Source organism: Macaca fascicularis, chromosome 19 (assembly GCF_037993035.2).
Source record: "Macaca fascicularis isolate 582-1 chromosome 19, T2T-MFA8v1.1".
Lineage (NCBI taxonomy): Eukaryota > Metazoa > Chordata > Mammalia > Primates > Cercopithecidae > Macaca > Macaca fascicularis.
The window spans coordinates 52,841,830-52,856,256 of NC_088393.1; the positions used below are offsets into that span (position 1 = coordinate 52,841,830).

The window sequence follows — 14,427 nt, forward strand, 5'->3', positions numbered from 1 at the left end:
CCAGCCCCATTATCAAAGCGGTCTAGGAGGAACTGGATTTGAAGACCATTGAAGATAAAAGATTAAACTGGTTGATTCCAGGCTACTGGTTAGACGAGGAACCAGAGCACTGACCACAGGGGAAAACGTCTCCGGGCATACTGGGAACAGCTGCTGGGGGCCACTGGTCAGGCTGCGGGGGTCACTGGTTGGACTGGGAGAGGCCAGTGCAGGCCACTCAGACGGCACACTTGGGGCCATTAGTTACACTGGGAGAGGCCATCGCAGGCCACCGGTTGCAGTGGCGTCGGCTGGTTAAAATCGACAATGCCAGCCTAGGCTGCTGGTCACAGTGGGGACGAGTCCCCAGGGCCCCTGGTCAGAATAACGGGGAGAGGGTCCGCGATTGCCTGGTGAGATCCCAGCTCGGGTCACCGGCTACACTGGTCCATCAGGCCTCCCCGCTGCGGGCGCTGGTCAGTAAGCCTGGACAGTCCTGGGCTTGGGGGCGGAGGAGCCCCGAGCCTGGCCCCGTGCACTGGGAGGTCCCCTCCGGGCAGTGGGAGGTCCTGGCCCCGCGCCCGGACTTGGTGGGGACGAGGGGGGCCTGGAGGGCGGGGCGGGGCGGGGCTGCCGGGGGCGGGGCCTCTAGCTCCCAGCCCCGCTGCGGCCGAGCTGCAGCCGGGGCTCAGTCGCCGCCGCCGCCGTGAACATGGAGCCCCCGGACGCACCGGCCCGGACGCGCGGGGCCCCGCGGCTGCTGTTGCTCGCAGTCCTGCTGGCTGCGCACCCAGGTATGGCTCGGGCTGAGGGCAAGGTGGGACTCGGGGGAGGCCCCTGGGGACCCCGGGAAAGCAAAGAGAAAGGGCTTTACCCTGACCCCAGGAAGCAAAATGTGGGGACCCCAAGAAGGAGGAATATGGGAGTGTTGGAAGGTACACCTTCCAGTGAGAGATCTGGGGACAGCCAGGCAAGAGAGCTGGGGATACCCAGGCGGTGGATCAGAGACAACTAGAGAAGTCAGCCCCCTTTCCACTCAGCACCCTGGAATCTGCGTCCCACCTGCCTCCTTCCTCAGACCCTGGAATTTGGGCCCCCAGCCCTCTTTCCTCAGAGCCAGGAGTCCAGGCCTCCAGTGGCTAGAATGGCTTCCCCCAGGGCACAGAGGATCAAAACCCCAGGGCTTCCTCCCTCAAAGGTTCTCAAGTTTTAAGAGGTCCAGGGACCCCTTAGAGAAGCGAGGACCATGTTTCCCCACACCAGCGATCCGTACATATTTAGGAGTTTCCAGAGTCCAGTATAAAGAACCCGCCTCCCTCAGGAAAGGGCTGGAGCACCAGCCCTGGGCAGTGACAGTGGAACAAAGTGTTTCCAAGTGACAGGCCCCCTTCCTGGGGCCTCAGCTACATTTACACACCTGCATGGGCATGGCGATAGAAGGAGAGGAGGCCCTGGGTGGGGGGCTGGGGACAGAGGGACAGAGAGATGTGAGAGAGATTGGGGATGAGAGAGGACCTCTCTGCCTCCACTTGCTGTCTGCAGCTCAGACCCAGCCTTAGGCACCAGCCTGGCCCCCATCACCCCTCCCTGGGGACAAGCTGGGGCCAGAGGTGAGTGCCTGGGAATCCAGGCCCCTGGCACACTCATGGTCAGTAGTGGGTCCCCAGGGGCGGGGCTGGGCCAGATTGAGCGGAGAAGGGAAGGGAGTATCTAAGAAGCACTGAGAGCTGATGCCAGGATGCCAGACCAGAGGGTGAGGGAGGGTGGTGGTTTTTCTACAAGAACTACTCCACCCAGGCCCCAGCCTCCTCTTCCCTCTGATCCCAGGAGTCCAGGCACTCAGCTTCCCAAGATCCTGGGCCTCAACCTTATCCTGTTGCACGATGACTCACCTTATATCCCGTTTGCTGTTGTATCAAACGGAGAGGGGGGCCAAGAGGCGGTTGGGGGCTCTGGCTCCAGGCCGGGCAGGTCTCAGCCAGCCTGTCCCTCCCACATTCCTGAAACCTGCCCAGCCCTGTCCCCCCTCACCACCCCCACACACCTATCCCGCCTAAGCTCCGGGCCCAGCCGCAGCCCACACCCCAGCCCCTCACTCATGGGAAAGAGGAAGAGACCCAGGGACTGAACGGTGCAGGTGCAGAGAGAGAGGCAGAGACAGGGACAGAGATGAAGACCCAAGAGGAGAGACACACGCAGAGGTGGAGACAGGGATGGAGAGAGACATTTATCCATCATCATGGAGGTGGCCCTGCCCAGGGTGCTGGAGGCAAATGACTGAGCCAGGCCTGGCCCTGCCCTGGGGGGTGGCATGTGCTCTGTTGGGAGAAGCAAGGGCCGGTGCAATATTACCCCAGGGCCCTGTGCAGCCCAGAGGAGGAGCCCTGAGCTCTGCAAGTGCAGGGAGGGTTGGATTTGAGACCCAGAGATGCAGGGAGAAGGGATGGAGGGCGAAAGGATCTCAGGGAGGAGGGGCTGGGGGCCTGGACTCCTGGGTCTGAGGGAGGAGGGGCTGGGGGCCTGGACTCCTGGATCTGAGGGAGGAGGAGCTGGGGGACTGGACTCCTGGGTCTGAGGGAGGAGGGGACAGGGGCCCAGACTCCTGGATCTGAGGAAGGAGCTGGAACCTGGACTCCTGGGTCTGAGGGAGGAGGAGACAGGGGCCCAGACTCCTGGATCTGAGGAAGGAGGAGCTGGAACCTGGACTCCTGGGTCTGAGGGAGGAGGGGCTGGGACCTGAACGCTTGGGTCCTGGGGGAGACAGGACCCTGTCTGGAGGGCTCTTCCTGTTGGTGTGGTGGACAATAGCTCAGATGCCCTCTTGCAGATGCCCAGGCGGAGGTGCGCTTGTCTGTGCCACCGCTGGTGGAGGTGATGCGAGGAAAGTCTGTCATTCTGAACTGCACCCCTACGGGAGCCCATGACCATTATGTGCTGGAATGGTTCCTTGTGAGTGCTTGGGGCTGGGGGGCCTGGAGTCAGGGCACAGCAGGGCAGCAAATGTTCATTCTCTCATCAGTGCCTAAGGTCTGTAGAGATCCACCAAGCCACACCCCTTGTTACAGATGGGGTCACTGAGTCCCACTGAGGAGAAGGGATTTGCAAGGTGCCCCATGTCTGGGCACAGCTGAGTCTAGAATGACGTTGACCTGCTCTGGACTGTGGGCTCTTGAGAGAGAGAACAGAGACAGACACCAAGAAAGCAGGAGAGGCTGGGTGCGGTGGCTCATGCCCGTAATCCCAGCACTTTAGGAGGCCCAGGCGGGTGGATCACCTGAGGTCAGGAGTTCGAGACCAGCTTGGCCAACATGGCGAAACCCCGTCTCTACAAAAATACAATAAAAAATACGGTAGTCCCAGCTACCCAGGAGGCTGAGGTAGGAGAATCGCTTGAACTTGGGAAGCGGAGGTTGCAGTGAGCCAAGATCGTGCCACTGCACTCCACCCTGGGGAAAAAGAGCGAAACTCCATCTCAAAAAGAAAAAGAAAAAAAGAAAGCAGGAGACTCGAGGGGTCAGGGAGGACTAACGAGGAGAGAAGGCTAGGCGCAGTGGCTCACACTTGTAATCCCAGCACTTTGGGAGGCCTTGGTGGGTGGATCACAAGGTCAAGAGATCAAGACCGTCCTGACTAACATGGTGAAACCCTGTCTCTACTAAAAATACAAAAATTAGCCGGGCGTGGTGGTGCGTGCCTGTAGTCCCAGCTACTCGGGAGGCTGAGGCAGGAGAATCGTTTGAACCTGGGAGGCGGAGGTTGCAGTGAACCGAGATCAAGCCACTGCACTCCAGCCAGGTGACTTGTCTCTCTCTGCTTGAGAGACAAGCAGAGAGGGAGAGATGGGGAGGAAGAGGGATGGAACTGGAATGAGATGGAGAAAAGGAGACAGGAAAAATCAAGAACTGATAGGGAATGGGGGCAGAAGGTGGAGAGGGACAGAGGGACAGAGGGACCAGGGAAACCCATAACAAGAGGAAAAGAGGCAGAGCCAGGAGCTGCAGAGAGAAAGGGCCCAGAGAGAGAGAGAGAGAGACTGAGGAGCGCTGGGACACCAGGAGCTGAGAGACTCCCGTGTGCCCGCAGACCGACCGCTCGGGAGCTCGCCCCCGCCTGGCCTCCGCCGAGATGCAGGGCTCTGAGCTCCAGGTCACAATGCACGACACCCGGGGCCGCAGTCCCCCATACCAGCTGGACTCCCAGGGGAGCCTGGTACTGGCTGAAGCCCAGGTGGGCGACGAGCGAGACTACGTGTGCGTGGTGAGGGCAGGGGCGGCAGGCACTGCTGAGGCCACTGCACGGCTCAACGTGTTTGGTAAGTGTCCACAGACATCCCCCGAAGGGAGGCAGGCAGGGAGGGGCACAGGGCAGGGGCTTTTGACGTGAACATCTTTTTCACAGCAAAGCCAGAGGCCACTGAGGTCTCCCCCAACAAAGGGATACTATCTGTGATGGAGGACTCTGCCCAGGAGGTACCTCTCGGGTGGACCTTGGTCCCAGGGTCCTGGAGGAGGAGAAAACAGGGCCCTGGACTCCTGGGTCTGAGGGAGGAGGGGCTGGGGACCCCTGGGTAATGAGGGATGATGGGCAAGGCCCGGCGAGGTGGCTCATGCCTCTCATCCCAGCATTTTGGGAGGCGGAGGCAGGCAGATCACCTGAGGTCAGGAGTTCCAGACCAGCCTGGCCAACATAACGAAACCCTGTCTCTACTAAAGATACAAAAGTTAGCCAGGCACGGTGGTGTGCAACTGTAATCCCAGCTACTCGGGAGGCTGAGGCATGAGAATCACTTGAATCCGGAAGGCAGAGGCTACAGTGAGCTAAGATCACACCACTGCACTCCAGCCTGGGCCACAGAGCGAGACTCCGTCTCAAAAAAAAAAAAAAAAAAAAGAAAAGAAAAGAAAAGGAAAAAAAAAAGGAGGGGCAGAGGGGGAAGACTCCTGTGTCCTGGGAAGGAGAGAGCTGGGGGACCCAGAATCCTTAGTCCCTGGAGGATGGTGCTGGAGGCCTGAACTCTTTAGTCTGAGGAGTCGGGGACTAGGAATTCAGACTCCTGGGTCCTGGGAGAGTCAGGAGTTAGGAGCCCGGCTCCTAAGTCTGAGTGGCAAGAACGGCTGAGAGAGGAGCCCCGACTTCAGAGTCCCAGCTCCAAACCCAGGGCCACACCTGTGTCTGCCTCAGATCGCCACTTGCAACAGCCGGAATGGGAACCCGGTCCCCAAGATCACGTGGTATCGCAACGGGCAGCGCCTGGAAGTGCCCGTAGAGATGAACCCAAGTGAGCAGCGCAGGAGCTCGGCGGGATGTGGGCTGGGGTGGGTGGCGGGACTGGGGCCTGGCTGACTGTCACCTCCCCTAATCTCTCCCAGAGGGCTACATGACCAGCCGCACGGTCCGGGAGGCCTCGGGCCTGCTGTCCCTCACCAGCACTCTCTACCTGCGGCTCCGCAAGGATGACCGAGATGCCAGCTTCCACTGTGCTGCCCACTACAGCCTGCCCAAGGGCCGCCACGGCCGCCTGGACAGCCCCACCTTCCACCTCACCCTGCACTGTGAGTCTGTGCTGGCCTTTGACCTCTGACCTCAGGCTCCACCCCTCATGAGGCCTGACCCTCCACCTGGTGGCCTAACACTCCCCTGTGACCCTCCACCTCCCTACTTCATGCTAAAAAAATGTGCTAGTGCTGGCCGCTGACTTCTGACCTCAGTTGGTCACACAAGTGCCATCATGACCTCTGACCTCCAACCTCCACTTAGCACCCTGGACCCCGTGGAGTTTAGGACTAAATGGTGCTTTACACTCTCTCACACTGAATCAGGTCCCCCTATGACATCTGGCTCCAAGTCTCACACTGACCTGTCGCCCGTACGGACCTCTGACCCTTGACCTATACTCACAGTTTATTTCAATCTCTGAACTCTGGCACTTTGCCTCAGAATAAGTGTGAACCTGAGGCTTGAAACCTATGACCCCTAACCTTTGACCTGCCATAGCCCTCTACTGGGATGCAGGACTGACCCCTTGTCTGTCCTCTGGCCTTGACCCTTCCCGTGATCACGATTCCCATCTCCCTGCCCTTCCCTTAGATCCAACGGAGCACGTGCAGTTCTGGTTGGGCAGCCCATCCACTCCAGCAGGCTGGGTACGCGAGGGTGACACTGTCCAGCTGCTCTGCCGAGGGGACGGCAGCCCCAGCCCGGAGTATACGCTTTTCCGCCTTCAGGTGACCCACCCAAGGGTCCCTCTGGGATCCACCCCCCAGCCCCTGACCTCCATGACCTACTAACCTGCATAACTTCTAATGTGGGACCTGGGAGGCCCCTGGCTTAGTCACCACCTGATCTGGTGGCCCACGAACTAAAAGGACCTCTGACCCCTGATTTGAGAGTCAGGACTTAGCATGCCACCTGACTTGACAAACCCTGACCACTGATTCTGGCTTAGCATGACACTAATCTGGTGGCTTCTGACCTAGCATAAGCCCGCTGAACTAGGGTGGCTTCTGAGCCTGGTTCCTCGTCCCCTGTCTCCCAGGATGAGCAGGAGGAAGTGCTGAATGCGAATTTCGAGGGGAACTTGACCCTGGAGGGAGTGACCAGGGGCCAGAGCGGGACCTACGGCTGCAGAGTGGAGGATTACGACGCAGCAGATGACGTGCAGCTCTCCAAGACGCTGGAGCTGCGTGTGGCCTGTGAGAGCCCTGGGGGAAGGGGCAGGCAGGAGGGGCCCTGGCATCAGTGCCTCTGCACCCTCCTCCCCACAGCCCTGAAGTTGCTCTGTCATCCCAAACAGTCTGCCTTCAACCCTTTCTCTGCATTTCTTGTGTTTTGGGGTTTTGTTTTGTTTTGTTTTTTCAGACGGAGTCTCGCTTTTGCCGCCTAGGCTGGAGTGCAATGGCACAATCTTGGCTCACTGCAACCTCCACTTCCCAGGTTCAAGCAATTCTCCTGATTCAGCCTCCCAAGTAGCTGGGACTACAGGCATGCGCCACCACACCCAGCTAATTTTTTGTACTTAGTAGAGATGGGGTTTCACCATGTTGGTCAGGCTGGTCTTGAACTCCGGGCCTCAGGTGATCCACCCGCCTCAGCCTCCCAAAGTGCTGGGATTACGGGTATGAGCCACTGCACCCGGCCTTTCTCTGCATTTCTGTGGTGTTTGTCCTGGTTCTCCGAGCACCTGCCTCCATCCCCTCTAATCTGTCCTACACAAGGCAGCCAGAGAGACCAGACAGCTCTCTTTTTTAATTTCTTCTAATTTTTTTTTTTTAGAAATAGGATCTCGCTCTGTTATCCAGGCTCAAGTGCAGTGCCATGATCACAGCTCACCACAGCCTTGACCTCCTGGGCTCAAGTGATTCTCCCGCCTCAGCCTCCCAAGTAGCTGAGACCACAGGTGCTCCACCACACCTGGCTAATTTTTTTTTTTTTTTTTCCAGAGACAGGACCTGGCTTGCTGTGTTACCCAGGCTGGTCTTGAACTCCTCATGAGATCCTCCTGCCTTGCTCTCCCAAAGTGCTGGGATTACAGGAGTGAGCCACCGCATCTGGTCAAGAGCTCTTTCCGTAGCACAAACTTGACCCTCCTCTGCTCAGAATCTGCCATGGCTCCCCAGTACCCTTGGGAGAGAGCCCAGGTGTCTCACGATAGCCTTCCAGGCCCACCTGGCCAGCTTCACCATTAGCTGATCCTTCTCCCCAGTCAAGGCTATCTCCTCATCACCCCCCAGGCTCCTCTGGTTCCCACCTTCACTGCCCATCCTCCCCTACCATCTGTTTCTAACCAATCCCTTGAATCCCAGGCTTCTAAGAACACTTTTCAGTTCATTTTTATCCAGACCCTGGGGAAAGGCTGTATTCTCCCTTAGCACTTCTTGCATATCCCTTCCTGGGGTAGACCCTGCGCCAGATGCTGGGAACATGTCTGTGAACAAGACAGGCCACCGCTGTTATTTCAGTAGGGGAGACAGATGGTAAATGCTAACAGAGCCCTTTCAGTAACAATAGTGTGTCTACAGGTGATACCACCAGTGAGAGAGAGCGGGAGAGGGGATTATTTTAGGTGGCGGGTGTTGCAGTCTGCTTTCCTGGGAAGCACATTCTGATTTGGATGTTTTCAGGCAAGAAGTTTATGGGAAGTACCCCGGGATCCACACCTCTTGGATCTAGGGAGGTAAAGGAAGCAAGATTTAGCAAGATTTAGAAGTTGGACTGAAGTCTAAAGAAGGCCTCGGGCTGGGTGCAGTGGTTCATGCCTGTAATTCCAGCACTTTGAGAGGCCGAGGCAGGAGAATTGTTTGAGCCCAGGAGTTCGAGGCCAGCCTGGGCAACAGAGGGAGACCCCATTTGTATAAAAAGAAAAAAATTAAAAATGAGCCAGGCATAGCGGCACACTCCTGTAGTCCCAGCTACTCAGACGCCCAGGTGGGAGGATCGCTTGAGTCTGGGAGGTTGAGATTGCAGTCAGCCAAGATTGTGCCACTGCACTCCAGCCTGAGTGACAGAGAAAGACCCCGTCTCTGGAAAAATAAAAACAAAAAAGTAGGCCAGGCGCCGTGGCTCATGCCTGTAATCCCGACACTTTGGGAGGCCAAGGTGAGTGGATCACCTGAGGTCAGGAGTTAGAGACCAGCCTGGCCAACATGGTGAAACCCCCTCTCTACCAAAAGTTAGCTGGGTGTGGTGGCAGGCGCCTGTAATCCCAGCTTCTCAGGAGCCTGAGGCAGGAGAATCACTTGAACCTAGGAGGTGGAGGTTGCAGTGAACCGAGATCATGCCATTGCACTCCAGCCTGGGCGACAGTGAGACTCTGTCTCAAAAAAAAAAAAAAGAAAGAAAGAAAGAAAGAGGGCCCTCGGTCAGCCCCATGGGGCACTTGGAATCCAGGATGGCCCTTCACAGTTGTCCCCAGTTGGGGTGAGGGGGCTGGGCCTTAATAACCCCTACATCAACCAGTCCTCAGAGGTGTGCTGGCCTTAGGCAAGGGGCTCTCAGCAGCTGAGGCAGTTCCCAGAGAGGGCTGACAGCTGCGGCCTGACAGCTGTCATCCTTCTCAGCAGCTGGTGGAATAAGTCTTTCCATGCTATAGGAAAGATCTGGGTGTCCAAAATAGGGTAGGTCAGGGAAGCCTCTGAGAAGAGATATTTGAGTGAGAAACCAGAGTGGACTCAGAAACGCAGAGAACGGCCAGGCACGGTGGCTCACACCTGTAATCCCAGCACTTTGGGAGGCCGAGTCAGGTGGATCATCTGAGGTCAGGAGTTTGAGACCAGCCTGGCCAACATGGTGAAACACATCTCTACTAAAAATACAAAAATTAGCCAGGCATGGTGGCTGGCGCCTGTAATCCCAGCTACCCAGGAGACTGAGGCAGGAGAATCTGGGAGGCGGAGTTTGAAGTGAGCTGAGATTGTGCCACTGAACTCCAGCCTGGGTGACAGAGCAAGATTCTGTCTCAAAGAAAAAAAGAAAAAAGAAAAGAAACGCAGAGAGCTACAAGAAGAACACTGCAGACGGAGTGAGCAAGTGCAAAGGCCCTGGGGCAGGCCCCAACTTGGTCTGCTCAAGAAAAACAGCAAGACAACAGGGTAGCTGGGAGCACAGGAGGAGTGGGGGAGAGTGGGAGATGGTTCAAAAGGTGGGTGAGGGCCAGATCAGGCAGCATCTTTTAGGTACCCTCAAAAAGTTTGGCCTGGATGCCAAGAGTATTGGGGAGCCACTGCAGAGTTTTATGCAGAGGGGAGGGATGACCAGTGGATTTTTTTTTTTTTTTTTTTGAGTCAGAGTCTCACTCTGTCACCCAGGCTGGAGTGCAATGGCACAATCTCGGCTCACTGCAACCTCCACCTCCCGGGTTCAAGCAATTCTCCTGCCTCAGCCTCCCCAGTAGCTGGGACTACAGCCACGCGCCACCATGCTCAGCTAACTTTGATTTTTAGTAGAGATGGGGTTTCACCATGTTGACCAGGCTGGTCTCGAACTCCTGACATCAGGTGGTGCACACATCTCAACCTCCCAAAGTGCTGGGATTACAGGCATGAGCCACCGCGCCCAGCCTGACCAGTGGGTGTTTTAAGAGATCCCTCTGGCTGCTCAGTGGAGGATGAACGAGAGGGAGGAGCAGGCTAGTGAAGAGGTGGTCGGGACAGTCAAACCTGGGGCCAGAGATGGAAGGAAGCAAGAGGATCCGTCCTGAGAGCAGACCAGATAAAGACCTGCTGAGGCCAGGAGCAGGGGCTCACACCTGTGATCCCAGCGCTTTGGGAGGTCAAGACAGAGGATCACTTGAGGCCAGGAGTTTGAGACCAGCCTGGCCAACATAGCAACACCTTGTCTCTATTCAAAAACAGAACAGAACAAAACAAAACTTTGCAGAAAAGATGTTTGGGTGTAACAGGGAGGTGACCCCAAGGGTTGGGGTTTGAGCAAAAGGTTTGGGTGCTAAAGTCACAGAAGGGACACCTTCCACACCTAAGGTTATTCGTTAACCGTGGGCTCAGATGTCAGCTCTGAAGAAAAGTCATTGACTTGGGCATGTATTTTGGGGTTAGACTGCTAGATTTTTGGTTGGAGAGCCTGGATGGGAGAATGGAGATTTCATGGAGATGGGGTAAGCCAGGAGGAATACTTGCTGTTCTCTGCTTCCAACTGTTCATTCATATTTGCACCCCCAATGGCCCCTGGAGAGCCCCTAATTGAGTGGGTGGGGGTCTGGGAAGAGTGACAGACTGTCCCCCACTGCAGATCTGGACCCCCTGGAGCTCAGCGAGGGGAAGGTGCTTTCCTTACCTCTAAACAGCAGTGCAGTCGTGAACTGCTCTGTGCACGGCCTGCCCACCCCCGCCCTACGCTGGACCAAGGTGAGAGGGAAAGGAGCCCCCTCGGGCCCCACACTTGCACCCTCCTCTCTCCCCTTGCTGCTCGCCTTCTCACAGAGTCCTCCTCCTCCTCTGCCCTCCCCAGGACTCCACTCACCTGGGCGATGGCCCCATGCTGTCACTCAGTTCTATCACCTTCGATTCCAATGGCACCTACATATGTGAGGCCTCCCTGCCCACAGTCCCGGTCCTCAGCCGCACCCAGAACTTCACGCTGCTGGTCCAAGGTTCAGGGTGCAGGGAGGGGGTGGGCTTGGATGGGGACAGTGTGGGGTGTGGGACCTGGACAAACAGGACGAGTCCCTGAGTCCTTGGCTGGGGGCTCCGTCTTCTGCTGGATTCCTCTCTTCTCTCTCTCCCTCCTCTCCCTTCACTTTCTTCCCATCCCCACCACCCACAGGCTTGCCAGAGCTAAGGGCAGCGGAAATAGAGCCCAAGGCAGACGGCAGCTGGAGGGAAGGAGATGAAGTCACGCTCATCTGCTCCACCCGCGGCCATCCAGAGCCCAAACTCAGCTGGAGCCAACTGGGGGGCAGCGTAAGGGACCTTCCTCTCCACCCTGAGCCCCCTCTCACTCATCCAAGTATTGCATCCTCCTTTCCACTTCCTGGGAGACTGGACGTCTTTCACCTCTGCCCTCACCCCCACCCCTTGACCCCACCAGCCGGGGCCTGATCGGAGCCTCCACAGCCCGCAGAGCCAATCCCCGGACGGCAGGGTTGGGTGAGCAGCTCTCTGACCCTGAAAGTGACCAGTGCCCTGAGCCGCGATGGCATCTCCTGTGAAGCCTCCAACCCCCACGGGAACAAGCGCCACGTCTTCCACTTCGGCACCGGTGAGTGACTGAGGTGGTGGCAGAGGAGCCGGGCGTGGGGCAGACAGAGCTCACTGCCTGACCCGTGCCTCTCTCCATCCTGTCCCTGCAGTGAGCCCCCAGACCTCCCAGGCTGGAGTGGCCGTCATGGCCGTGGCCGTCAGCGTGGGCCTCCTGCTCCTCGTCGTTGCTGTCTTCTACTGCATGAGACGCAAAGGAGGACCTGGCTGCCGCCGGCGGCGGGAGAAGGGGGCTCCGTGAGTGGCCTGCTATCTGCAATGACCACCATAGTTTAACCCCATCCCTACCCTCAACCCCAAGCTCAACCCATAACCAACTTCAACCACATCTTATCCTCCACCCTACATCCCACCACGTCCACCTCCATCCCCAATCCATGTTCATCCCCAGCTACAACCCAACCCAGATTAATCCACAGCCATCCCCAACCCATCCTTACCCCAACTACAGCCCCAAACCCAACCCAGACTAATCCACAGCCATCCCCGACTCCATCCTCATCCCCAACTACAGCCCCAAACCCAACCCAGACTAATCCACAGCCATCCCCGACGCCATCCTCATCCCCAACTACAGCCCCAAACCCAACCCAGACTAATCCACAGCCATCCCTGACTCCATCCTCATCCCCAACTACAGCCCCAAATCCAACCCAGACTAATCCATAGCCATCCCCAACCCATCCTTACCCCAACTACAGCCCCAAACCCAACCCAGAGCCATTCCCAAACCCATCCCCAAGCCAAAATCAATACCATCCCCTCCCTAATCTCCTCTCCTGCCCCTAGTTCAGTCTCGTCCCCAACTCCATCCCTGTCTCCAATCCCAACCCTACCCCCAATCTCTCCTCAGCTGCAGTCCATGACCTCCTTCAAATCATCCCCATCTAAACTCCTCTCTAGCCCTGGCCACATCCCCATCCTCCCCAACCTCCAGCCCCAACACCCATCATCCCCCTGAGCTCACCCTTAACTCCAATTTCTCCTCCAATCCCATCCCTCACCATCCAGCCCTCACCTAGCCACTTCCCAACCCTAGTCCCCCACCATCCCAAAGTCAACTTCACCCATGTCCCCATCCCCAATCACCCTTGTCCCCATTCCTGACTCCAAATCCAACCCCTAAGCCTCCCCAAGCCCCTCCTCATCTAACCTTGTCTCCAGCCCCAACCACATGGCCATCCTCACCTCCAATCCGTAACCATCCCAGACTGATCCTAAAACCAACTCCAGCTCCATTCCCATCTCCAACCCCAATAGCATCTGCATCCCCGTGCCCAAGCCTAACCCCAGTGCCATTACCAGCCCCTACCCTATCCCCATGCCACCCCCACCCAGCACACCCCCATCTTCACCTCCATCCCCAGCCGCATCCTAGCCCCACCCACCCCCATCCTCAGTTCTTCCCCCTGCCGTGTGCACCTCCAACACGACGCCTCCGCCCGATGCCTCTTCCCCCCAGGCCACCAGGGGAGCCAGAGCTGAGCCACTCAGGGTCGGAGAGGCCAGAGCAGACCGGCCTTCTCATGGGAGGTGCCTCCGGAGGAGCCAGGGGTGGCAGCGGGGGCTTCAGAGACGAGGTGGGTGAGGGCCTGGGCACCCTGGTGAAAGGGACCTGCTGGGCAGTGGAGCACGCCTGTGGGCACAGGCTGACCTCTCCATCCACTCCCCAGTGCTGAGCCAAGAACCTCCTAGAGGCTGTCCCTGGACCTGGAGCTGCAGGCATCAGAGAACCAGCCTTGCTCACGCCGCAACCACCCCCGCCTTCCCTCTTCCCTCTCCCTGCCCAGCCCTCCCTTCCTGCCTCTGCCGGCAAAGCAAGGCCGCAAAGCAGGGACTCACAGCGGCTGCCTGCCTCCGGGAGGGAAGAAGAGGGAGGGGGGTGGGTGGGAGGGGGCCTTCCTTCAGGGAATGTGACTCTCCCAGGCCCCAGAATAGCTCCTGGACCCAAGCCCAGGGCCAGGCCTGGGACAAGGCTCTGAGGGTCGGCTGGCCGGGGCTATTTTTACCTCCCGCCTCCCTTGCTGGTCCCCCCACCTGACGTCTTGCTACAGAGTCTGACACTGGATTCACCCCCCACCCCGCCCCTGGTCCCGCTCCTGCCCCCACCCTACCTCTACCCGACCCCATCATCTGTGGACACTGGAGTCTGGAATAAATGCTGTTTGTCACATCAACACTATCCTGTGGCCAGAGCTTCCTCTGGGAGTAGGGAAGGGAAGGGCGATGCAGGTGATTCCCCCCTCTCAGCTGCCCCCACGTCCACCCCCTTGCAAGACCTTGGAAGAAGTCTGATGTCATGGAGAAAGAAATGAGACAGGGCTGGGCACCGTGGTTCATTCTTGTAATCTCAGTGGTGGTGGCTCATGTCCGTAATCCCAGTACTTTAAGAGGCTGACACTGGAGGGTGACTTCAGGCCAAGAGTTAAAAACCAGCCTGTGCAACAGATCGAGACCCCATCGCTACAAATAACAATACTAATAATACAAAAATTAGCCAGGTGCGCCTATAGTCCCAGCTATTCAGGAGGCTAAGGTGGGAGGATTCCTTGAGCCCAGGAGTACGAGGCTACAGTGAGCTATGATTACGCCATTGCACTCCAGCCTGGGCGACAAAGTGAGACTTCATCTCTAAAAAAAGAAGAAAAGAAAAACAGGCTTGATGGCTCACACCTGTAATCCCAGCACTTTGGGAGACCAAGGTAGACGGATCACTTTAGGTCAGCAGTTTGAGACC

At 57.6% G+C, this 14,427-nt stretch overlaps 1 protein-coding gene across 4 annotated transcripts; it reads left to right on the forward strand.

Annotated features, from left to right (window-relative positions):
• The first annotated feature begins 669 nt into the window (after window positions 1-669).
• BCAM (basal cell adhesion molecule (Lutheran blood group)) lies at window positions 670-13,867 on the forward strand. 4 transcript variants are annotated; one of them, XR_010583036.2, is made up of 15 exons: window positions 670-773; window positions 2,807-2,928; window positions 4,063-4,291; window positions 4,378-4,448; window positions 5,161-5,257; window positions 5,349-5,531; window positions 6,067-6,203; window positions 6,515-6,671; window positions 10,723-10,838; window positions 10,942-11,083; window positions 11,257-11,393; window positions 11,521-11,691; window positions 11,783-11,927; window positions 13,153-13,270; window positions 13,364-13,867. XR_010583036.2 is itself a non-coding variant. In XM_005589549.4 (15 exons), exons 1-15 carry the CDS (start codon window positions 692-694, stop codon window positions 13,367-13,369), a joined length of 1,887 nt encoding a protein of 628 aa, XP_005589606.3. In that variant the 5' UTR covers window positions 670-691; the 3' UTR covers window positions 13,370-13,867. The 4 variants fall into 4 exon arrangements, 2 of the variants coding, with proteins under 2 accessions (XP_005589606.3, XP_045234944.2); XM_005589549.4 differs by having other exon boundaries at window positions 11,547-11,691; XR_012427682.1 differs by lacking the exon at window positions 2,807-2,928.
• Window positions 13,868-14,427: the final 560 nt, after the last annotated feature.